The sequence below is a fragment of the Neoarius graeffei genome, chromosome 9 (genome assembly GCF_027579695.1).
Source record: "Neoarius graeffei isolate fNeoGra1 chromosome 9, fNeoGra1.pri, whole genome shotgun sequence".
NCBI classification, from domain to species: domain Eukaryota; kingdom Metazoa; phylum Chordata; class Actinopteri; order Siluriformes; family Ariidae; genus Neoarius; species Neoarius graeffei.
In genome coordinates this window covers 2,128,172-2,154,650 of record NC_083577.1, presented here as the reverse complement: position 1 = coordinate 2,154,650, position 26,479 = coordinate 2,128,172, and the positions used below count along the sequence as shown (strand labels likewise).

General features: G+C 42.6%; 1 protein-coding gene across 4 annotated transcripts in view; it reads right to left on the bottom strand.

Moving 5' to 3' along the window:
• gulp1a (GULP PTB domain containing engulfment adaptor 1a) overlaps positions 1–26,479 on the bottom strand; it is a 392,227-nt gene that overhangs the window by 46,419 nt on the left and 319,329 nt on the right. For all 4 annotated transcript variants that reach the window (XM_060928939.1, XM_060928941.1, XM_060928940.1 and 1 more), the window contains one exon: positions 15,445–15,506. In XM_060928939.1, coding sequence (XP_060784922.1) covers positions 15,445–15,506 — 62 coding nt within the window. The remainder of the gene's footprint in view (positions 1–15,444; positions 15,507–26,479) is intronic.

Sequence of the window (26,479 nt, the reverse complement as noted above, 5' to 3'; positions counted from 1 at the left end):
AAATCTATTCCTGTTCATCCATCACCTGAGACAATGTGGCAGAACAACAATTCCAGCCTCCTGGTGAGAGAAAAGCTGTGGCAGCTCAACTCCAGCTGGGACATTTCCCCGTTTCTGACTTCAGTATGACATCTGAGAGGAGCTACACCACAGCGAAAAGGCTCTCATCCCCTAACAGCAGGCGTAATGGAGAAGAAAACAAAACAGATCGCTTCTTGTACGGACGTGGTGAGCAGCCAAAGGAAGAGATTAAAAAAAAATGTTTGTTTAAAAAGCTCCGAGCATCTTGCTGAGGGTATTTGTGTGTGCATGCATCGATCCATCCAATTGTTTGTTTCTTTGGGGGAAGCCATGACCTAATGGTTAGAGAAGCAGCTTTGGAACCAAAAGGTTGCTGGTTTGATACCCTGGACCAGCAGGAATGGCTGAAGTGCCCTTGAGCAAGGCACCGAACCTTCGACTGCTCCCCAGGCTGCCCTGGGTCTCTTGATGAGTGTTTGCTAAATGCAATTAATGTAATGGAAATGTTTAATATATCTACTATTTTGGGGGAAGCCATCACCTAATGGTTGGAGAAGCAGCTTTGGGACCAAAAGGTCACCAGTTCGATTCCATGAACCAGCAGGAATGGCTGAAGTGCCCTTGAGCAAGGCACCGAACCCCCAACTGTTCACTTTGGATAAGAGTCTCTGCTAAATGCCGTTAATAAATGTTTGGGTTCCTAGATGATATTTTGCCATTTTTTAATCGATATTCGATGCTTTCCTCAAATAACAAGTAGATATGAAAAGGCTTTGATTTACCAATATAGCTATGTATCACCTTTACGCCAGAGCAATGCAGAACAATGCAAAGAGCTTCAATATGAGAAAATGGTAATAAATACAGATAAGGGGCGGCACGGTGGTGTAGTGGTTAGCGCTGTCGCCTCACAGCAAGAAGGTCCGGGTTCGAGCCCCGTGGCCGGCGAGGGCCTTTCTGTGTGGAGTTTGCATGTTCTCCCCGTGTCCGCGTGGGTTTCCTCCGGGTGCTCCGGTTTCCCCCACAGTCCAAAGACATGCAGGTTAGGTTAACTGGTGACTCTAAATTGAGCGTAGGTGTGAATGTGAGTGTGAATGGTTGTCTGTGTCTATGTGTCAGCCCTGTGATGACCTGGCGACTTGTCCAGGGTGAACCCCGCCTTTCACCCGTAGTCAGATGGGATAGGATCCAGCTTGCCTGTGACCCTGTAGAAGGATAAAGTGGCTAGAGATAATGAGATGAGATGAAATACAGATAAGCACCTGCTGTGATTCAGCAGTACAGCTACGCTGAGACACAAAGCCAAATATCTGAGGGTCCTCGATAGAAGAAGAACCCTTTACTGATCACATGTACACTCAAGCACAGTGAAATTCCTCTTCTGCATTTAACCCATCTGAAGCAGTGAACACACACACACACAGAGCAACTGGGGGTTAGGGGCCTTGCTCAAGGGCACTTCAGCCATGGCACAAAGTGAGGAGGAAGTGCTGTTCATTCACTCAACTCCCCTCATCAGCGGAGAGGTGGGGCGTGTTCTCACCTATGAAATGGCGAATGACGTCTTGAATAGCTTGTGCGGTTAGCATGTCAATAGGCGAAAGGTGTGGCCGTCACTGAGAAATAATCCTCTGAGGTATGACAAAGTCTTGGATTTCTTTTAATTCCCCTTACAAAATCTCCAGCTTTAATAATGGTAATAAAAACATATATTTGAAAACTAGAAGAATCAAGCTTTCTGGTGGTGCCACATATATGCTTCTAGGATAAAAACTCGCAGAGGGCCAGGCGTTTGTTTCGAACACATTGAAATGTCCCCGGTGGGGGACAGCTAGACCGCACAGGGTTAAGTACCAGTCCCGGGAATCGAACCGGTGACCATTTGTACCCAAGGCTACCCCCAATAAATACAACATTTCTTAATAAAAATGATTAGAGCTGTTGAAAGTACATGACTTCACTGATCTGAGCTGAGTTTCCCAAAAGCATCGTAGCACAAAGATCAGCAGCAGTTGGGGCGGCACGGTGGTGTAGTGGTTAGCGCTGTCGCCTCACAGCAAGAAGGTCCAGGTTCAAGCCCCGTGGCCGGCGAGGGCCTTTCTGTGTGAAGTTTGCATGTTCTCCCTGTGTCTGCGTGGGTTTCCTCCGGGTGCTCCGGTTTCCCCCACAGTCCAAAGACATACAGTTAGGTTGATGTGGGGCGGCCTTGGGCTGAGGTCCCCTTGAGTGAGGTACCGAACCCCTGACTGCTCCCCGGGCGCTCTGGTGTGGCTGCCCACTGCTCTGGGTGTGTGTGTGTGTGTTCACTGCTTCAGATGGGTTAAATGCAGAGGAGGAATTTCACTGTGCTTGAAGTGTGCATGTGATCAATAAAGGTTTCTTCTTAGTTGCCTTGCTCAAGGGCACTTCAGCCATTCCTGGTGGTCCAGGGAGTTGAATCAGAGACCTTTTGGTCCCAAAGCTGCTTCTCTGTCCTTTAGGCCATGGCTTCCTGAGTTAAACACATGTAAAGCCACGGGGCTGGATTCAGATTTGAGTGACTCCTCAGCGTTAACTCCATGTTTATGTGCAGCGTGAGCATGCTGTTCTTCAGCTATTGAAGATTGTATTCCTCATACAGTCTCTCACCCTGAAATATACTTTGGATTGTACAAACACTCAGAAAATGACTACCCTTTTAGTGGCAATATTAACTACATCAACAGGGCATTATGAAATAAATATTTGACCCAGCCCAGAAGAGGTCAGGAGAAATGTGCACAGTGCTTGGAGGAGGCAGCGCTTCAGGCAATACGTCTCTCAAGGACCACATTAATGATTTATTATTATGAATTATTACAAAAGAGTTACAAAGGATACCTCAGTTTGATTTCTCTTGAGAGTCTCATTAAACTGAAATAAACTCTCACTGAAATAAGAACTGACCCTGGAAAGTTGTGCAACGTTTCCTGAAGAAACTGAATTTAAAAAAGAAGCAAAGACCCCCACAAAATTTATAAAAAAATGTGAAGAAAAAAACTAAGTTTAAGATTTTTGTCCAGATTTCTGAAAAGACCAGGTGATGTTTGTTTGTTTTTTCCCCCTTTGGATGCCAGTCTGCGTGATCCTGTGCCCACTATACAGTAGCATCAGATTCCTGTTCTTATCTGCCAGGAGTCGAGCCTGATGTGGATTTCTGCAGTTGTAGCCAATGCACCTCAACACTTGATGTGTCCTGCATGCGGAGATGCCTTTCTGCTCATCACGGTTGTAGAAAGTGGTTAATTGAGTTACTGTAGACTTCCTGAAGCAGTCTGGCTGTTCTCCTCGGTCCTCTCTCATCAACAAGGTGTTTGCGTCCACAGAACAGACACTCACTACATGTGTATATGAAGAGTTCGGTTCCAAAAAAAAAAAAAAAAAATCAAGTTCCTGCCAAAAGAAGTTTGGCATTTGTTCACTATTCAAAGTTCCAAAATGAATTTCATGCAAAACATGATATCCACCACGTTTCTCTGCATTGTACATCACCTGCCTTTCCAAACCACGACAAACACCATGACTGATTTCCAGCAGAATGTATTATTTCCACTCAACCAATCACAGCACACTATTCGGATATGGAAACAGCAATAGCGTCTCCCACAGACTGTCAACATCGTGGAGAATCCCCATCTTTTAGTGAGATTTTGGACAAAAAATTGAATAACTTTGATGATGGAATCAAACATTTCCTATTTTAATGTTTTATATGATTATTCCAGTAGAGAATGTGGTCCAGTGTGTGTATATATAAACTTCTACGACTACATACACAGTACTGTGCAAAAGTCTTCGGCCCCCTATTTTTTTTTCCATACAAACTTTGTTATAGATTTCTATTTTATGATTTCTACATTATCGAGTCAGTACAAAAACATTTTAGAGTCCAAACATTTGTTTTCCAGCACAAAATTAAATGTTACAGAAAAAGAAAAAGTTTGTATCTGAGCAGCGTATTCCATAAGAGAGCACTTTTCAGATGAAAAAAGAAAGCATAATGAAGGCTGCTGGGTTTTGGTGTAAAATGAAGAAGTGAGTGTGACAGTCAAAGTGTCCAGAAGAACTGGGGCTGGTTCTGTAAGATGCTCAGGAAAACCTACACATCATTTCCACATAAAACTGACCTCACTGGACCTCAGACGGATTAAAAATAAAAAATAAAAATTAAAGCAAAGGGTCGTCTCACACCAAACACTGACTTTTTTTAAATTTATTACGGCTCACTGATTACTGTTTATAGTATTTTTTTAATGTTGAAACATTTCATTAATTATTTTTAAGCCATTTTTTGGTCGACAGCATATCTTTACATGTGCCTGAGACTTTTGCACAGAGCTGTGTATATAGGGGCTGCCTAAAAGCTGAGCTCCTAATGAGTGTAAAGAGCAATTCCAGCGTTATGGACGTGACACTTGAACTCAAAATGGCAACAAATGACCCAGTGCATGTTTTATTGTCTCCCAGTATTTAAACAGGTGTTGCATATTTTAAGGCTGTACCATACTGGAGAAGTCATAGAACAAGAACAATTCCCATAGTGGATCTAGGGCATGCCAGAAAACGCCAATAAAAGATGCGTTATGGATGTGACAGAAAAAGTATCACTTTTCTTGGGTGACTGTACATTTTTATCAAACTCTGTGAAATTGTAAACCTAATGTCGAAATGGAGATATCCATTTGATAGAGGGGTCCAAGGTGAATATTAAAAAATCTTTGTTTAAAATATTTTGTATTTCATGCAGAGTTTCGGAAGGAAAAGTCAGCGTTATGGATGTGACAAAATTCCGTTATGGATGTGACGCGTCTGAAATAGACATGGCATATGTTTAGAAAATCAGCAATTTAACCACCATAACCCTTTGAAAAACTCTCTAAATATCAGCTAAAACTGTCAAAGTTCTTAAATAATATTTAGGACGGCTATTGTTTTGCTGTTTTGTGGATTTTAGCATACATTTCTGTGGCTTGTGGCATTAATATAGAATTGTACATGATCAAAGTTGATTTTAGCTTGGGGTTTACATTATAAGAAAGACTGACAGTGACATATTAGGTTGGTTACAAATTGGTTCAACTTATTCACATCTGTAAAATACAGGCCTAGGTGAGATCTCTGGGAGTGGTTTTGATGTATTACATGTTGCTTTAATTTTGCATGGTGAGGTTGACATTTACATGGAATTGCCCTAAAATGTGTTAGTAAATAATCCCACATTATTTTTTAAAAAGCAAATTAAAAATAAGTGCTGGATAAAAACCCATCTATCTTATGTAAACAGAGATACATGTTTCGTTGTCCGCTGATTAAGTGTTTATGAGATACGTTGCCCTGCACTAATGATCGGGTTCCCTGTGGGTCGCGAAAGCCATCAAAAATCAGGTCAATGCTTTACCATATTCTCTTAATTATGGAGCTTTGCTTTGATCTGCTCTGAATTTGTACATGCTGTACAAGGTGTCCAAACTTTTAAATTTATTGTTCAGAATAAAAAGTTTGTCAAAAAACAAAACAAAAAAGTTTCCATGTACACATCGGACTGGGTTTATTAGCATTCCTCAGATCTTTGTGTGTAAAATAGATCGGGGCTTTTAGACAATAAGATGAATGCAATCTGGGAAAATCTGTGGTCCAATGTAAGAGATGGTCCAGGTTCAGAGGCTGTCATATGTGTAGATCGACTTTACTTCATGCTTCTAGTTATATTTCACACACACACACACACACACACACACACACACACACACACACACACACACACACACACACACACAATCTTTTTATTGATGTGATGGATTTATTGCATTTTGGGGGAAAAACGTCACGGATATATCACATCTTGGAAAAAAAAAACAGTTTTTTAAAGAAAATTGTAAAAATCAAAATCTGGATTTGCATTTTTAATGTTCCAAACAGAACACAGTAGTTTTCATTCCACCAGTTTTTTTGGTGAAGAAAATACATTTTTTTTCTCAAGTTTATCACAGTGGATTTAATAATAATAATAATATTATTATTATTATTATTATTTAGGGGTGGCACGGTGGTGTAGTGGTTAGCGCTGTCGCCTCACAGCAAGAAGGTCCTGGGTTCGAGCCCCGTGGCCGGCGAGGGCCTTTCTGTGCGGAGTTTGCATGTTCTCCCCGTGTCCGCGTGGGTTTCCTCCGGGTGCTCCGGTTTCCCCCACAGTCCAAAGACATGCAGGTTAGGTTAACTGGTGACTCTAAATTGAGCGTAGGTGTGAATGTGAGTGTGAATGGTTGTCTGTGTCTATGTGTCAGCCCTGTGATGACCTGGCGACTTGTCCAGGGTGAACCCCGCCTTTCACCCGTAGTCAGCTGGGATAGGCTCCAGCTCGCCTGCGACCCTGTAGAACAGGATAAAGCGGCTACAGATAATGAGATGAGATAATAATTTATTGCTTATAGCACGCAAATTAACATGAAATATATGATCAAATGCATGTTACAAAATATTATAAAAATATGGGCATATACATACATGTGGCGTGCATGAGCGTGCATTGCAAGCACACGTGCACGCACGCCACATACATGCATGCATATATACATATAACACACATGCCTACACACACACACGTGCATACACATAAAAAACTTAGAAAAAATATTAATAATAATCCCTAATATAAAACTAGCGAGTTGTAAACTCTATTAAATAGAAATGTCTTAACTAATTTCTTAAAATTGCTAAAATCCTTCTCCTGTCTAATCTCTCAAGGAAGTGTATTGAAAAGTGTTGGCGCAGCTGCTGCAGAGGCCCTAACCCTAACCTTAACCCTAACCCTAACCCCCAGCGTCTTCTTTGTCTTAGCACTGAATGGTGTGAGAAAAATGTCATGGTTTCTGCATAAAGCACATGTGCTGCATGACTTGATCTGAATGAAATTATAAATGTATGCTGGTGCAAACCCATACATTGCCTTAAAAGTTAAAACTAACATTTTAAAAACTATTCGTTCACTAACTGGGAGCCAGTGCAGAGAGCACAAAACTGGAGTCCTATGAGAGAAGCGAGGCGTAGCTGTAATAAGCCTTGCTGCTGCATTTTAGACACGCTGTAATTTGCTAATTGACTTGGCCGGAGGGCCATACGGTACAAAAGACTGTCACAATAGTCCAATCTACTTGTTATAAAAGAATGAACTAAGATTCTAGAAGTGTCAGCAGAAAGATATTTTCTTATTCTCCTGATGTTATGGAGATGAAAAAATGCAGTCTTACAAGTGTTATTGATATGAGGTACTAGACTCATATTACTGTCAAATATTGTTCCTAAATTCTTGGCGGTTGAGGCAGGTGCAACACTAACTTCACCCACTGTTAACTTGTGAATATTAACCTTCTTGAGCTGATGTTTAGTCCCTATAATTAAGAACTCAGTCTTCATTCAATTTCATCTTGTCCATCGCCATCCATGCGCATACTGCTTTGATGCACCTCTCCATTGCTGCATTTAGATGAATACATGTAACTTGTATTGTGTATTCTGAGTGAGTGATTGGCGATTCATGGTTCCCGAGTTGTTTGCGATGAGTCTTTTTTTCCACAACTGTTGGCATTAATTACTAATCTCTTTTTTTTTTTTAAAGAAATTTTTTGGGGCTTTTTTCACCTTTATTGGATAGGACAGTGTAGAGACAGGACTGGAAATGAGCGGGAGAGAGAGATCGGGGAGGGATCGGGAAACGACCCCAGGTCGGAACTGAACCCAGGTCCCCGGACCCATGGTATGGCGCCTTAGCCACCTGAGCCACGACGCCCCCACTAATCTCTTTTTTAAAATTTTTTTCTACAAATAATTTTCCAGTATCCTCTTCATTTTTATTGTACTGTCGCTTTCCTTTTTGTACTTTCCACTTTTGCGTTCCTTTTTCCATTTTTTCTCTTTCTCTCTCTCTCTCTCTCTCTCTTTTCGGAAGAACGCAGAGACTGGAAGCTTTCTTTTTTTCTCCTCCTGTGTAAAGCCCACAAGCGGAGGCCATCCACATCGGATCTGCTTTAATATCAACAGATCTTCGATTAAGGTACATGAATCTTTTCATCATGGCACACCTTCAGCCTGTTCAGTGTGCTGAGTGCAGGATGTTTAGTCATTCTTCCTCCGTCAATAGTGATAGCTTTATTTGTGATAAGTGCAGATTAGTTAGCTCTCTGACGGAGAAGATTATAGTGTTAGAAGCGCATATTCAGGCTTTAGAGAAAGTCAGTGAGAATGAGAACAGTGTAGTTTCTGTAGGGGAAAGTCTGGATGCCCTAGGTGGAGTTAGTAATCCCCCAACTCCGGCATTAGAGCCCTTACAGCGGGGCGAATGGGTGACGACTCGGCGGCATAAGCGTACAGCCAAAGCTACTGCTGAGGCTCGCCCACGGGAGCACCACTCCTCTCTGCGTCACGCGTCGAACAGGTTTGCTCTCCTTAGTGATGCACCCACTGAGAAACCTGAAAGAGCTCTGGTTATAGGGGACTCTATCATACGGCATGTGAAATTAGCTCAGCCTTTAGGGGCACCAGCAGCTTTAGTCAGGTGTATACCGGGAGCCAGGGTGCCGGACATAGCAGGTAATCTTAGGGTCCTAGGCAAGCACAGGTTCTCAAAGATAGTTATCCATGCAGGAGCTAATAATATACGCCTTCGTCAGTCTGAGGTTACTAAGAGTAACTTTGTAGAGGTGTTTAAATTAGTGAAGGCGATGTCCGATGCTGTAGTATGCTCTGGCCCCATCCCAATGCGGCGTGGCGATGTAGCTTACAGCAGGTTATGGTCGCTGAACTGCTGGTTGTCCAGGTGGTGCTCTGAAAACAGTGTGGGCTTTATAGATAATTGGGCTAATTTTGAGGGCACTGCTGGCCTGTTAGGGCGGGATGGGATCCATCCCACTCAGGAAGGTGCTGCTCTCATTTCTTGCAGCATAGGTCATAGTCTCAGAACAGGCCTAGTTAATTTCTGACAATCCAGAGCCAAGGCCAGGGAGCAGACGAACAGGCTAAACCGACTGTCTGCTAGCTGCACAGAGTCGTCACTCAGGGTCCACTACATCGAAACTGTGTCTGTTCCCCGAGCTCAACAAAAAGGTAGAAATATTCAGAGAGTTTGTTCCAGTAACCTAATCAATATAAAATTAGATCAGACTGACTGTACAGCTGCTGCCAGCACCTTTGATCTAAAGGTGGGGCTATTAAATATTAGATCTCTTACATCTAAAGCGCTAATGGTTAATGAACTCATTACTGATCAGGAGTTTAATGTACTGTGTTTAACAGAAACATGGATTAAGCCAAATGAATATATAGCATTAAATGAAGCGAGTCCTCCTGGATACAGTTATATACACCAGCCTCGTCTAACTGGCAGAGGAGGAGGCGTCGCGGTTATTTATAATGATTATCTAGGTGTAACACAAAAACCTGGTTATAAATTTAATACATTTGAACTTCTTCATACTAATATAATGTATGTAGCCTCGAAAAATAAGTCTCATCTCATCTCATTATCTCTAGCCGCTTTATCCTGTTCTGCAGGGTTGCAGGCGAGCTGGATCCTATCCCAGCTGACTACGGGTGAAAGGCGGGGTTCACCCTGGACAAGTCGCCAGGTCATCACAGGGCTGACACATAGACACAGACAACCATTCACACTCACACCTACGCTCAATTTAGAGTCACCAGTTAACCTAACCTGCATGTCTTTGGACTGTGGGGGAAACCGGAGCACCCGGAGGAAACCCACGCGGACACGGGGAGAACATGCAAACTCCGCACAGAAAGGCCCTCGCCGGCCACGGGGCTCGAACCCGGACCTTCTTGCTGTGAGGCGACAGCGCTAACCACCACACCACTGTGCCACCTGAAAAATAAGTCTACCCAGTTAATTCCATTGCTTATTATTTACAGGCCCCCGGGGCCATATTCTGAGTTTCTTTCTGAATTCGCAGATTTTATCTCAGATCTGGTTATTTCCTTAGACAAAGCTTTAGTTGTCGGAGATTTTAATATTCACTTCGATAACCCAGAAGACCCTTTAAAAACAGCATTTGTGTCCATTTTAGATTCAGTCGGGATTAATCAGAATGTCATAGGACCGACCCATAATGGTGGTCACACCCTCGATCTAATACTAACATTCGGGTTAAACATAGAAAATATAGTCACACTTCCACAGTCTGAAGTTATCTCAGATCATTATCTCATCTCATTCAAACTATGTCTGAGTAATAATATATGCACCTCACCACGCTACTGTATTAAACGTACGTTCACGTCAACTACTGCACAGAGCTTTATAAATGATCGCCCAGAGTTATCAACTTTGATTGGGTCACTGTCAGCCCCTGCAGAACTTGATCAGGCAACTGAATGCTTAGAGTCAACATTCCGCCATACTTTAGATAATGTAGCTCCTCTAAAAAGGAAAATGGTCAGAGACAAAAAAAAATTAGCACCCTGGTATAATGATGACACTCACACATTAAAACAGACCACTCGAAAATTGGAACGTAAATGGCGTCAGACAAAATTGGTAGTGTTCAAATTAGCGTGGAAGGAGAGCTTCCTGAAGTATAGAAAAGCTCTTAGTGCTGCGAGATCAACATATCTCTCCTCCCTAATAGAAGATAACAAAAATAATCCTAGATTCCTATTTAATACTGTAGCAAAATTAACCAGGAATAAGTCCACTATAGACACATGCACACCTGCAGTATGGAGTAGCAACGACTTCATGAATTTTTTTAAAGAAAAAATTTAGAATATCCGACAAAAATTTCAAAACTACTAATTTAAGGTCAGACAATGAAAGTGACCCTGTAGTTAACAATATAACTGTATCAGATCAGCAATTAGAATGTTTTACTCCCCTTAAAGAAACTGAATTACTTTCATTAATCTTTACATCAAAAGCCTCAACTTGTGTACTAGATCCCTTACCTACACGTCTATTCAAACAGATAATGCCTGGAGTAATTGAACCGCTTCTAAAAATAATAAATTCTTCTCTTATGATTGGCTATGTACCCAAATCCTTTAAACTAGCAGTTATCAAACCCCTGATTAAAAAACCTGACCTTGATCCCTGTCAGCTGTCCAATTATCGGCCAATATCAAACCTCCCCTTTATCTCCAAGATCCTTGAAAAAGCTGTGGCACAGCAGTTATGCTCATATTTACATAGGAATAACATCCATGAAATGTATCAGTCAGGATTTAGACCTCATCATAGCACAGAGACAGCACTGGTTAAAGTAGTAAACGACCTACTGTTGGCGTCTGATCAGGGATGTGTCTTGCTACTTGTGTTGCTTGACCTTAGTGCAGCATTTGACACCACTGATCATTCCATTCTTCCGGATAGACTAGAAAATGTTGTGGGAGTTAAGGTCCCATGGCATGGTGGTTTGTTGATGCTTTAAACGGGCTCGTGGAGGTTTCCGGATGTTATATCCGCAGCCTTTCTCGAAATGAACCCTCGGCACGTAAATATAGCCTCCTGGGAGAAAGCCCCATTTCAGCGCTTTTCCCAGTGCGTCGTTTTGCTAATGAGAAGCAGGAGGCGGGGAAGGGTAGAGGGTGGGGGCGGGCCATGGGGGGAGGGGGCGGGCCATGGGGGGAGGGGCTTGACCAAGCTGTGCACACACATACTCGCTGCTATCAGCGCCTGTAGCCACGCTGCTAAGACAAAACCCCGTTCTCCCTCGGACTCCTTTCGTAAACTCAACGTGACACAGAGAACAGAGAGTGAGAGTGTTCGGAGTGGTAGTTTACGAACGTATAATACCCTAGGCTTGAACACGCACTCCATAACCAAAGAGGATAGAAGCAGCAACTACAACAACATAGCGCTTATCCAACAGAAGACATGCATTGCGGAGCAATAGTCAAACATAAGCTCATAAGTTACAGTCAATTTCCAGACTAAACTCAGTTTAACAGAGCATGCTGCATGCTCTTTAGTTTTGTAGCGCAGATTACCTGGCTAACTGCAGGAAGCGGTTAGCTGCACAGCTAATGTAGCCATTGCTAGGCTAACGCACCGATTTTAAAACACGGCAGAACGACCAGTTATACACTTACTTGTTCGGTGTTTGTGGCTGATGCAGCAGGGATGCTTGGTATGGACCCAGGCTTCAGTGACAGTTGATGTGCAAAACCTGCCCTGTACTGTCCCAAGTTGTGGAAACATTCCTCAGGAAAATGCTTCCGACAAACATACACCGTCTTAGGTAGACTCGACGGCGTATTATTGGAGTAAATAAAATTAAGCCACTGCGTCTTCAGGGGCTCTCCCGTCGGCAGTAAAAACAGACTCCTTTCTGTGTTGTCACATCCATGTACAGCGCAATTTCCATGTTTTGCTCGCTTAGGTGATGCCATGTTGTTGTGTCCTCTATGGTCTCCTCACTACAACTGGGCGGGGCAATCCATACAGTGGGTGGGAATCCAGAGGGGGGGCGTGGGGATCATCTCCCTTGCTGACGTAGTAAAGGGAAGAGCTTATCAACGCGCCGTTTTGACGCGCCATTCTCAAATGTTGGGCATAGTTTGGTTTACACATTATGAAATTTCTAGCCACTGGGGTGACTTAAGAAGGTCAGAGGAACTCATTTTAACGTTAAAAAACCTCAGAAAGTGAAAATTTCATGCCATGGGACCTTTAAGGGAACGGCCTTAAAAGACTGAAGTACTTGTACTCGGACCACATGCAGTTAGAAGTAAGTTTTCTGATTACACAGTGACTCTGGATGGCCTTTCTGTTTCTTCATTTGCAGCAGTAAAAGACGTCAGAGTGATTATTGACCCCAGTCTTTCATTCGAAACTCACATTGATAACATCACCCGAATAGCTTTCTTTCATCTCAGAAATATTGCTAAGATAAGAAATTTAATGTCACTACATGACGCGGAAAAACTAGTCCATGCTTTCGTTCCCTCCAGGTTGGATTATTGTAATGCCTTACTGTCTGGATGTTCCAATAAGTGCATAAACAAGCTCCAGTTAGTTCAAAATGCAGCAGCAAGAGTCCTTACTAGAACTAGAAAATATGACCATATCACCCCTGTCTTATCCACACTGCATTGGCTCCCAATCACATTTTGTATCGATTATAAAATACTACTATTGACCTTTAAAGCACTGAATGGTCTCGCACCACAGTACCTGAGTGAACTTCTGGTCCTCTATGACCCACCACGCCTACTTAGATCAAAAGGTGCAGGCTATCTGCTGGTACCTCGTATAGTGAAGGCTACATCAGGGGGCGGAGCCTTTTCTTACAAAGCCCCACGGTTATGGAACAGCCTTCCAAGTAATGTTCGGGAATCAGACACAGTCTCAGTGTTTAAGTCTAGGCTGAAAACAGATCTGTTTAGTCAAGCCTTGTGTTAATGGTGTTTATGAGGTAAAGGTGTAGATCTGGAGGGTCCTCAGACAGAGTGTTTTGGTAAACTGGGATGTATGGATGCTGTCAGTCCCCACTCGCTTGCTCACTCGAGTTTGTTGACGGTGTAGTGGCTGCTGCTTTATGTCCCGGGGCCCCTCATGCCTGTGTTACCTTCTGGCTCTCCCCTTTTAGTTATGCTGTCATAGTTAGTTGCCGGAATCCCTGCTTGTACTTAGTGCAATATGTATACTGTTCCTACTTATTCAGGTGACATTGGGCATACCTAACAACCTGTGCCCCCCCCCCTCAATCTGTCCCTCTGAGTTACATGTTGGTCCTGGGATCGAGATGCTGAACCTCTTCTGCTCCTCAGACCTGCCTGATCCATCCTGGTGCCCTGTGTCTGGTTGGAGTCTCATCGCTTCGCTCCTGTGGAGGACGGCCCCATGTGGACAGTTGGGGGTCGCACCTGGAGGACACTCTGGACTCTTGCAGTGGTGCTTTTGTGGCTGGGGACTGCAGTTGAGTTGCTAACTTTAGGACTGCAGTTGACTTGATGACTTTGGAACTGCAGTTGTCATGAACGGTTTTGCACTCAGGTTTCCGCCAGTGGGGGGGTTTATAGCATCAACGAAGCTGATTTTATGTTAGGACTGTTAATGTTTTATGACTATTCATGTTGTCTGTTGTTGCCCAAATGAGGATGGGTTCCCTTTTGAGTTTGGTTCCTCTCAAGGTTTCTTCCTCATATCGTCTGAGGGAGTTTTTCCTTGCCACCGTTGCCACAGGCTTGCTCAATGGGGATAGATTAGGGATAAAATTAGCTCATATTTATGTTGTTCAAATTCTGTAAAGCTGCTTTGCAACAATGTTTATTGTTGAAAGTGCTATACAAATAAGCTTGACTTGACATTGCGACAACACACTCCATTTGACTTATACTGCAGTCCGGCTTGAACGGCAGATATAATTGGGTGTCATCTGCATACGCATGTGCCACTGGTAAGTGTTCCTTGATGATATCAAACAATTTACTGGCATATAGTGAAAAGAGTAAGGGTCCTAAACTGGAGCCCTGTGGCACTCCGCACGATAACTGGAACTTGTCTGAAAGACCCTCGCCATATAGCACTCGCTGTGCACGGCCCAACAGATAGGAAACAAACCACTGAAGTACTCTTCCTGTGATACCAAATGATGTCTCAAGTCGACGGAGGAGGATTGTATGGTCGACCGTATCAAAGACCTCACTCAGATCTAACAGCATGAGTAAAATCACATGCTGACGGTCCATGCTCAGTACAATATCATTTTGCACTTTTAAAAGTGCTGTCTCCGTGCTATGGCTCTTTCTGTATGCTGACTGTAGTTCAGGAACTAAGCCGTGAGTTTGCAAGTAGTGAAATACTTATTTATCGTGTTTTGGAACCAAACTCTTCATTTGTTTTTCCCACCGTTATGTGTAAACTCTAAAGACTATCGCACATAAAAATCCCAGGACATCAGCTGTTTCTCAAATAGTCAAACCAGCCAATCTGGCAACAAAAAAACCATACCGTGATCAAAGATGATTTTTTTCCCTATTAAAATTTTATGCATTGTGCTGTGTCACATGATTTGTTCCTAATAAAGTGTGTGAAGGTAACGTCAAACAATCTGAATAGGGCACAAAGTCAAGCTCATGCACAGTCCAACTCTGAATAAAGAGAACTTTCCCAACATAAAAATGTCAAACATCATGTTCTGAACAAAAGTCACAAATGAGTGTCCTTGTTCTTGGTCTTTCCAGACATGCACAAGCACTCCTAACTTTCTGTCATGTTAATACACGTACATGCTGTATACATACTACTGATATCCTTCACCTTTAGTATATAGTCTGATAATAAAAAATAAATGATCTACAATAATATAGTTACAGAAGTTCATAAAGAAGATTCTATCACACTCCAGTGCTGAATAAAATTTAATTTTACCCATGATGGAGAAAGTCCTTAATACATACCTTGGCGTTGTAGGCTATAAAATGCTTGGCCAGGGCCTCGGGTGTATGCATCCATGATTTATCTAGAAAGAGATCAAGCGTTATTAAGTGGAGGAGCTCAAAATAGGATATTCTGCAAATGAAGAAGCATCGCACAATTCAGAACGTAAATCAGTTTCTAACATAAGGTCAGCAAGATGGCAATGTCGAACAGAAAAATCAATAGTACATAAATGTGTTATGGTGATTACTGGCAGGATGTGAGGAGACAGAGGCTGGAAAACCTGAACTGAATTCTCAGAAAAAAGGAATAGTTTGGTACGGGCTAAACACACGTGAGCTTTGAACACAATGAAAGATGAGCAATTACAGGTCATCGCATCTTTTTCTAGCCCCACTAAGAGACCTTTCTTGGAGAAGCCAAAAACCAAAACGACTGCAGCACACACAGGCTGAATATGAACAGGTCACCGGATGTTCAAAGGAAAAACAGTGCCGAAGTCAACATGCTTTTAAGAACAGGTCTGGACTGTAATCAGAGAGGTGAATGAACGCTGATAAAAGCTCAGTGAACGCGACCCGCTGAGAGGAATAAAAGGACACACTGTGTTCTACCAGATGATAAACATCTCCCCCGTGGAATGCATAATCTGTGCGTTAATTTCACACACACACACACACACACACACACACACACACACTGGAATAACCATCACTGAAAATCGCTTTACATCCCACTGCTTCAGTCAAAAGTTAAACCCAGTAGATGTCTTCCTCTTCTTGTTAAGCTGACCATCATGACACGTTCAATCCAAAACAGCTGAGTGTTCAGAGTTACTAAAGACCATTCTGGGAAAGACGTGCCTTTGGTGACATCCTGAAGATCAACATCAGTGAAATTTACTGATTTTTTTTAAATTCATATTTATTATTTATTTATTTTACTAGCGAAACCAATGAAATCCTTAGAAACCGTTGCCCAAACAACAATAATAATTAGCAATCTAGTTTAACTTTATCAGTATAATTCCCAGTAGGATCTTAGTGTTTTCATTATTAATCTGTTTATTGCTACACAGTTGTTTTTTATAATGAGTATTATAAGGTTAACAATTAGTATTTAGGATTTTTCATATTCGTAGCATACGTAAATTTAGGCTGGTGTAGTGGTTAGCGCTGTCGCCTCACAGCAAGAAGGTCCGGGTTCGAGCCCTGTGGCCGGCGAGGGCCTTTCTGTGCGGAGTTTGCATGTTCTCCCCGTGTCCGCATGGGTTTCCTCTGGGTGCTCCGGTTTCCCCCACAGTCCAAAGACATGCAGGTTAGGTTCGGCTAGACCAACTGAAGCATGGGAGAGGTCTGCATAAATCCCCTATGGCTCCAGCTGCTGCCCTGACTCCTCGTCATCCATGCCCACTGCTGACCAGGACTCATAAGGAGCCTGAATCCCCTAAACCCATGCAGTGTGACACCTTCTGTTTGTCTGCGGAGGAGAAGCAATGACGTCTCCATGAGGGGCTGTGTCTCTATTGTGGAGCTGAGGGTCACTGTCTACGTGACTGTCAAATCCGCCGACACGGTACTTTGGCACCGACCCCAGGAAAGGCTGTGGAGCCTGCTCCACGCGTTAATGTGGTGAGTGCACCCACTAAGGGGTTGGTCTCCAAGTCCTTCCTCCTGCCTGTGATAGTTAACTGCCCTCAGTCTGTCTGTGTGTTTTCAGTATTAATTGATTCCGGAACTGAGAGGGACTTTATCCACGGCAAGCTGGTGGAGCAACTCCAGATTCCCGTGGAGCCACTGGAGGCGCCAATGAGATTGACTGCCGTCGATGGAGAGCCCATGGGAGAAGGACTTGCTGACCGGGTCACGAAACCCATTACTATGACTGTCAGTACTTTGCATTCTGAAGAGATTTGTTTTTTTGTACTGAATACTTGTGAGTATGCCATTATTTTAGGTTTGCCCTGGCTCAGAAAACATAACCCTGTCATCTCCTGGTCTGACAAAGAAATACTCTCGTGGTCCAGTTACTGTTATGATCATTGTCTCATACTTCCCACAGCCCAGGTATCATCTACGACTATAGAAAGCCCTAATGACAATGTCATAGTTTCCGTGCCCCCCGAATACAGTGACCTGTTAGAAGTATTTAGTAAGCAAAGTGCTACTAAACTTCCCCCTCACAGAGAATATGACTGTTCCATTGAGTTACTAGATGATGCTTTCCCACCTAAATCTAGGATTTACCCACTTAGGCAGAGGAGAGAGCTATGAAGGAGTACATTCAGGAGGCCTTACAACAGGGTTTCATCCGTCCTTCTACTTCCCCCGCAGCTGCAGGGTTCTTTTTTGTCAACAAGAAAGACGGGGGACTTAGGCCTGGCATTGACTATTGTGGGTTAAATCAAATCACGAAACCTTATTCCTACCCGCTGCCCTTAGTCCCCATAGCGCTTGAACAACTTCGTGGAGCATTAATATTTACAAAACTCGACTTAAGAAGTGCATACAACCTAGTCTGTATAAAGGAAGGTGACGAATGGAAAACAGCATTTCTTACCACTAGGGGGCACTATGAGTATTTGGTAATGCCCTTTGGGTTGCGCAATGCCCCATCTGTCCATATTCCAGGCTTTCATAAACGACATACTCCAGGATATGCTTGGCAAATATGTCATTGCCTACATCAATGATATTTTGACCTACTCCCCTAATCTTGAAACTCATATTCGTCATGTCCGTTCTGTCCTTACCTGTCTGCTTGAGAATTAGCTGTATGTTAAGGGAGAGAAATGTGAGTTTCATCTCCCTTCTACTTCCTTCCTAGGTTATGTCATCAGTCCGGAAGGTGTCGTTATGGACGATCAGAAAGTGAAAGCCATAACAAATTGGCCTGTCCCTACATCCATAAAGGAGCTCCAACAATTTCTTGGGTTTGCTAATTTCTACCATCGTTTCATTCGCAATTTCAATAGTCTAGCAGCTCCCCTTACCACCTTATTGAAAGGACCGGCCAAGAGACTTTCATGGAACGCCCGAGCACAGTCATTTGAATCCCTCAAGGTAGCCTTCACCTCTGCCCCCATTCTGAAGCATCCTGATCCCACTCAGCCTTTTGTGGTGGAGGCGGATGCCTCCAAGGTAGGCACTGGGGCGGTGCTGTCCCAGCGTATAGGTGACCCCTGTAAACTACATCCCATCGCCTTCTACTCCCATAAACTGACCCCTGCCGAACGTAATTACGGTATGGGGGATAGAGAATTGCTGTCCATGAAACTAGTTTTCGAAGAATGGTGCCATTGGCTAGAGGGAGCTATGCATCCCTTCCTCGTGTTAACAGATCATAAAAACCTAGAATATTTACGGTCAGCTAAACGACTCAACCCCCGTCAGGCTCGATGGTCTTTCTTCTTTTCCCAGTTTGATTTTTCCATCTCTTATCGCCCCGGATCCCGTAATACTAAAGCAGATGCCCTGTCTCGCATATATCCCAGCCCCGAATCCTCCCCGGAGGCAGTCAATGTACTACCTCCATCAGTTGTAGTCGCCCCCATTAGATGGGAAATAGACGAAGAGATCGACCGAGAACTATCTGCCACTCCTGCCCCTGAATCTTGCCCCATAAAAAGTAAATATGTACCCACTTAATGCAGGGATAAGCTGATTACATGGGCCCACTCCTCCCTGTCATCCGGCCATCCGGAAGAGACACGTATGCACCAGTTATTGTCTGGCAGATATTGGTAGGAGAATATGCTATCAGATATCCATAGGTTTGTCTCCTCTTGCACCACCTGTTCTAAATACAAAACACCCAAAACTCTCCCTGCCAGTAAACTCATGCCCTTGCCTGTCCCTTCCCGTCCATGGTCACATGTAGCGGTAGACTTTGTCACTGACCTGCCCCCCTCACAGAATTACATGGTCATCCTGACCATTGTTGATAGGTTCTCATGTGGAGTTAGATTTATTCCCTTCATTAGCCTACCCACTGCCTTTCAGACAGCTGAAGCCCTTTTTAATTTTGTGTTCCATATGTTTGGTATCCCAGAGGATATAGTGTCCGATCGAGGGTCCCAATTCATCTCGCAAGTATGGTCTGCTTTCTTTGAGAGGCTGGGAGTTAACGTCAGTCTCACCTCTGGTTACCATCCCCAGTCTAATGGTCAATGTGAGAGGGTTAACCAAGAACTGGGAAAGTTCTTGAGACTGTACTGTCATGAGAACCCAGCCGACTGGTCCAACTATTTGCCCTGGGGCGAAATGGCCCAAAACTCATTAATTAGCTCTGCTACGGGTCTCACACCCTTTCAGTGCATGCTGGGTTACCAACCCCCCTTAATGCCATGGTCTGCCACGCCCTCTCACAACCCGGCTGTGGACAGTTGGATGCAACGGAGCGAGCAGGTCTGGGAACAGACCCACCAGTGGATCGAGGATGCCCTCTGCTGACACAAGAGGCTGGCGGATCGCCATAGAGGGGACACCCCTACCTACCTCCCTGGGGACTGAGTGTGGCTGTCGACCCGGGACTTCAGGTTTCCTGAGGGAGGTAGAAAATTATCACCCAAATACATAGGTCTGCTTAAAATTCTCCAGCGAATTAATGAAGTTACGTACAAATTGGATCTGCCTGTACATTACCGCATTTCTAATTCTTTTCATGTATCTCTCTTGAAACCTGTTGTCTCAGGTCTGCTGGATGAGGCCACACCCGATGTCATGCCCCCACCTCCGGTGGACGTAGAAAGTACCCCGGTGTATGCTGTCCACCGGTTGCTGGACTCCAGAAGGAAAGGAGGAACCCTGCAGTACATTGTGGACTGGGAGGGCTATGGGCCCAAGGAGCGCAGCTGGGTTCCCGCATGAGATATCCTGGATCCGGGGCTGGTAGAGGAGTTCCATCAGCGTCATCCAGACAAGCCCACGCCTCGGTCTAGGGGCTGTCCCAGGCGCCATGGGTCCAGCCCTCCCGGCAGTCTGTGCAGCAATGGTCCCAGAGGTCGTCCATGGCAACGACCCTCTATCCAGCACTGTGGCAGTTCTGATGGCGCGTTCAGGAGTGTTCCTGACAGCGTGGTGGGTGGTCGCTCTCGTCCCTCAGCCTCCTGGGGGGGGGGTACTATCATGCTCCCAGACTCACCTAACAGTCAGGACTCCACTTCCCACAATCCCCCTCATACACCTGTCACTACCACGTGCACTCCATCTGCCAATCCGGAGCCACTTCCTAGGAGTGGCTCCCCTGAGTTCTAATCATCATCACCTGTACCTCTTTGTTTATATCTGTATTCATACCCCTTTGTTTGTTTTACCCTTTGCACAGTATTACCTCCACATTTTCGTGAGCCTACTGAGCATTTCTATTTCTGATTGCATTCCCGTGTATGACCCTTTTTGCCTTCCAATTTCTTCCTGTTTCGCCTAGCCCTTGTGTTTGTTTGCTCGTCTTTCTCACTTCCCGGTTTCTTGATCCCCACCTGTTTTTCAACTCTAATTTGCCTAGCTCTTATGTTTGTCTTGCCTGTGCTTTTCTGATTCCTGGTTCTTGGACTATTGCCCGTTTCCCGACCACGATTTGTCTAGCCCTCATTACTGTGTTAGATCTCTCGGTATTGACCTGGTCTGGCTTTTGTACATTGTCTTCTCTCACTGTGTTCATTAAAGCATTGAGTTTAGTTTTAATCTGCGAGCGTCTGGTTTGTCACAGCCGCGTTACACGTGAAAGAGCAGTAAAAGTCACATCTCATGAATGTATTATTTTAGGAATCATTTAAAAAAAATCATATTTCTTGATATACTTTTTGATTTTGGTGTTAGTTTTTTAGGCATTAACCGGAACGGCGAAGCAAACTGGACTTTCTTCTTCCAGTTACTGTAAGGCGTTAATCTACTCAAACCAAAACACTAGTTTGATGGCTCATGTATGCAGAAGAGGGCAGTTTGCTTTTCTACTGATGCTCGTTTATCCTGATGCTCTCCTTCTGAACTTGTGACTCACTTTCTTGCTGCTGAAGATGGTTCCACAGATGACACTCCTGAAAACAGTTTATTCCTAAGTATCATCTGGATGCTGTAAATTTGTACCCAAGAACAGCTGCTGCAATAATAAATACTGTTCTTTGCTCATCCCAGGACTCATACTGAACATCCTGTAAATACATTCTGTACTCTTTGTATTCACTCTTCTACAGCAGTGCTTGAAAGTTTGTGAACCCTTTACAATTTTCTATATTTCTGCATAAATATGACCTAAAACATCATCTGATTTTCACACAAGTCCTAAAAGTAGATAAAGAGAACCCAGTTAAACAAATGAGAAAAAAAATATTATACTTGGTCATTTATTTATTGAGGAAAATGAACCATTACTACATATCTGTGAGTGGCAAAAGTATGTGACCCTTTGCTTTCAGTATCTGGTGTGACCCCCTTGTGCAGCAATAACTGCAACTAAACGTTTGCGGTAACTGTTGATCAGTCCTGCACACCGGCTTGGAGGAATTTTAGCCCGTTCCTCCGTACAGAACAGCTTCAACTCTGGGGTGTTGGTGGGTTTCCTCACATGAACTGCTCGCTTCAGGTCCTTCCACAACATTTCCATTGGATTAAGGTCAGGACTTTGACTTGGCCATTCCAAAACATTCACTTTATTCTTCTTTAACCATTCTTTGGTAGAACAACTTGTGTACTTAGGGTCGTTGTCTTGCTGCATGACCCACCTTCTCTTGAGATTCAGTTCATGGACAGATGTCCTGACATTTTCCTTTAGAATTCGCTGCTATAATTCACAATTCATTGTTCCATCAATGATGGCAAGCCGTCCTGTTCCAGATGCAGCAAAACAGGCCCAAACCGTGATACTACCACCACCATGTTTCACAGATGGGATAAGGTTCTTATGCTGGAATGCAGTGTTTTCCTTTCTCCAAACATAGCGCTTCTCATTTAAACCAAAAAGTTCTATTTTGGTCTCATCTGTCCACTGAACATTTTTCCAATAGCCTTCTGGCTTGTCCATGTGATCTTTAGCAAACTGCAGACGAGCAGCAATGTTCTTTTTGGAGAGCAGTGGCTTTCTCCTTGCAACCCTGCCATGCACACCATTGTTGTTCAGTGTTCTCCTGATGGTGGACTCATGAACATTAACATTAGCCAATGTGAGAGAAGCCTTCAGTTGCTTACAAGTTACCCTGGGATCCTTTGTGACCTCGCTGACTAGTACACGCCTTGCTCTTGGAGTGATCTTTGTTGGTCTACCACTCCTGGGGAGGGTAACAATGGTCCTGAATTTCCTCCATTTGTACACAATCTGTCTGACTGTGGATTGGTGGAGTCCAAACTCTTTAGAGATGGTTTTGTAACCTTTTCCAGCCTGATGAGTGTCAACAACGCTTTTTCTGAGGTCCTCAGAAATCTCCTTTGTTCGTGCCATGATACACTTCCACAAACATGTGTTGTGAAGATCAGACTTTGATAGATCCCTGTTCTTTAAATAAAACAGGGTGCCCACTCACACCTGATTGTCATCCCATTGACTGAAAACACCTGACTCTAATTTCACCTTCAAATTAACTGCTAATCCTAGAGGTTCACATACTTTTGCCACTCACAGATATGTAATATTGGATCATTTTCCTCAATAAATAAATGACCAAGTATAATATTTTTGTCTCATTTGTTTAACTGGGTTCTCTTTATCTACTTTTAGGACTTGTGTGAAAATCTGATGATGCTTTAGGGCATATTTATGCAGAAATATAGAAAATTCTAAAGGGTTCACAAACTTTCAAGCACCACTGTACATGTATATACAGTAATTATTTATAATCATACCATCTGATGTTACCCAGTTCCCTTTTTGAGTTTGGTTCCTCTCAGGGAATTTTTCCTCGTCATTCTCAACTCTGATTTGTTCATTAGGCACCTCGAGCCAGGTTTCTATAAAGCTACAATATGAGAATGTCTACTGTTAAAAATGCTATATAAATAAAACTGAACTTTAGTTTGATGAAGTTTGTACAGTATGAAGTACTTTTTTGTTTTAAGCATTTATTTTTCCCTGAATTAGAATCGTACGTTCTTTCTCTGCTCATTATTAATTGAACCTGTCACCTGCCTGTCATCTTTCTATTCCCAGTAATACAGCATTATTTCAACACAGTAATTATCTTTTCCTTTGTACACATTTCTGCTGTCAGTCAGTATAAACTGGTAAATGCTCCGTTTTGTCTTCCTGTTAGAACTGTTTCTTCGTGACTTTGATTTCAGTAACTATCACATTCACGCTGATTTATTTCAGATTGTTCTTACTGGGGTCAATAAATAAGACTTGTGCCTTGATGAGTGATGTGACAAGTGCTTTAAAGTAATCAGAAAACTGTCTGTCCACCATTGTTCAGTGGAATAACTTTAGGTTTTCAAAACTAAATGAAGGAAATAACCCAGACATTCTCCTTATTAGCAGTAGGAAAGTTGATGAAGAGGTATTATTGGAAATCTGATGGTAATTAATAACCTTGGAGTCTTGACATTCAGAACGCCTGTTAATAATGTCAATGAAACTTTTTATGGTACCTTAGTGATGATGTCACCAAGATCTGAGGACAAAAAGGCAGGAAATTGTCTCATACACGCAAACCTTTATGAGCAATAAAACTGTAAGATCAAATCCTGATTGAATATGTACCCACACACACACACACACACAATAAAGAAGGAGTGTATTCAAACTGTACTATTGTATCAGTCTCTGACAATGTTGTACATACAGCATGTTTATATTAGATTAGATTAGATAAAACTTTATTGATCCCTTTGGGCGGGTTCCCTCAGGGAAATTAAGAATAATTATTCTATTATACCTTCAGTTATTAATTTAACAATGACATTATTATAACCCCAATTCCATAAATTTGGGACAGTCTGTAAAACGTTAATAAAAAAAAAGAATATGACAATTTGCAAATCATGGAAACCTGATATTTCAATCAAAATAATTCAAAAGCAACATATCAAATGTTGAAACTGAGAAATTTTATTGTTTTTTGAAAAATATCTGCTCATTTTGAGTTTGATGTCAGCAAAACGTTTCAGAAAAGTTGGAACAGGGGCGTGTTTACCACTGTGTTGCATCACCTCTACTTTTAACAACACTCTGTAAACGTTTGGGAACTGAGGAGACCAACTGCTGTAGTTTTGAAAGAGAAATGTTCCATTCTTGCCTGATGTACAATTTCAGTTGCTCAGCAGTTCGGGGTCTCCTTTGTTGTATTTTGTGCTTCATAATGCGCCAAATGTTTTAAATGGCAGACAGGTCTAGACTGCAGCAGGCCAGTTTAGCACCCGGTCTCTTTTACTCCGGAGCCACGTGGTTTTAATATGTGCAGAAAGCGGTTTGGCGTTGTCTTGCTGAAAGAAGGAAGGCCTTCCCTGAAAAAGATTTTGTCTGAATGGCAGCATATTGCTCTGAAACGTGTTTATATCATTGAGCATTAATGATGCCTTCCCAGATGTACAAGCTACCCATGTCATGTGCACTAATGCAAATCATCATATTCTGTTTTTAAATTTACGTTTTACACAGTGCCCCAAATTTATGGACTTGGGGTTGTATTAGTTATGTAAAATCTTTGAAACAAGTTAGTTACTGTTCTCATTTATGTTATAGCAGCTCTAAGCTTTAACTATTAACTATATTAAAATAGTCTTTACCTGACTAGCCTGTTTTTTTTTTCTTGGTTTAAGTTAATAAGACAAAAAAGCATGTTGTCATGCTACAAAGAAACAATAAAACCATACAAGTCCTCTCTCCTGAAGAATCTGAGGAAAAAGTGCTGACGCTGGAGACTCCTTCATTCAGTGCTGAATTTCTGAGAGTTTTCCCTTACAGAAAACTTTACCATATAAAAAAACCCATGTTTTTTTCCCTTTAAAAAAAAATCAGTTCAAGCAGTGTACCTGCCATCTAAGTCCCCGTGTACTGTATAAGCTGTGACTATCGAAGCAATATTATATTTAATCCCTGCTGCTGTTACAGACAATAAAATCAACACCTTCTGACCAATCAGGTACGAGAATTAAATAGTGCACTGGTATAAACAATATACATTTCATCATGTTTATTTACAAAAACCTCCATCAGAGGTCACAATGGTCACTAAGCATGTAACGGTTCACCGAATTCATGATTCGATTAAAGAACATTTTATTACCAAAAAAAAGCAACATTTACTCTTGTATTCTTTATCAACTTAATATTCCTTTATTATTATTTTTAACAACTTTTTGTTTCATTTTCTTAATAACCAACAATAATTAATTATCCACATTTATAAAAGGTGTGAGTGAAATATAACAGCCTATCAACTAAAATATTCCTTTTATTAAAAATAAATTCATTTTCTTAATAAACTTCTACGATCATTTGTTCTGCCTCCGTTTGTTTCTCTTTTCTTTATCTTTCAGCAGTCTATAAAAAGAGAGCTCTGATTTCTTGTTAAATCTATTTGAACAATCATTCAGACAGCAGCTCTTTCCCATTTTAGATGTTTTCTGTGTGTTTTTGCAGCATTAGAGCTGTGTTACTTCCACCTACTGTGAAGTCATGTGTATTTCCGCTATTGTGCATTATCGTGCCTTCTGCTGTCTAATCATCGCAATTACAGCTAGTAAAACCCTAAGATTACACAGCTGATAATAATTGTGATTCATTCTTTATTTTATCAATTCAAGTCATCATACATATGTATCACGATTTATGATTGCACAATATATCATTTCCATGCCTAATCGTCACATTCCAGGAGGCTGAAAAGCTCAACCTGAAGAGTGTGAGAAGCAGAAATGAGTCTCAGTGGAGTCGAACTGACAGACAGATTCACTGCACATGTCTCACTGACAGCTCCGAGAGAACAGAGAGCCATAAACGTGACAAATGATCCAAAAGAAGCTGCGATGATCTGCCCTCATTGCTAGAGGTTTCCTTTCTGTGTCACAGCCTCACAGAGACTGCTACACGTACGTCTACCTTTAACAAGGAGAAAGCAGAGCAGGC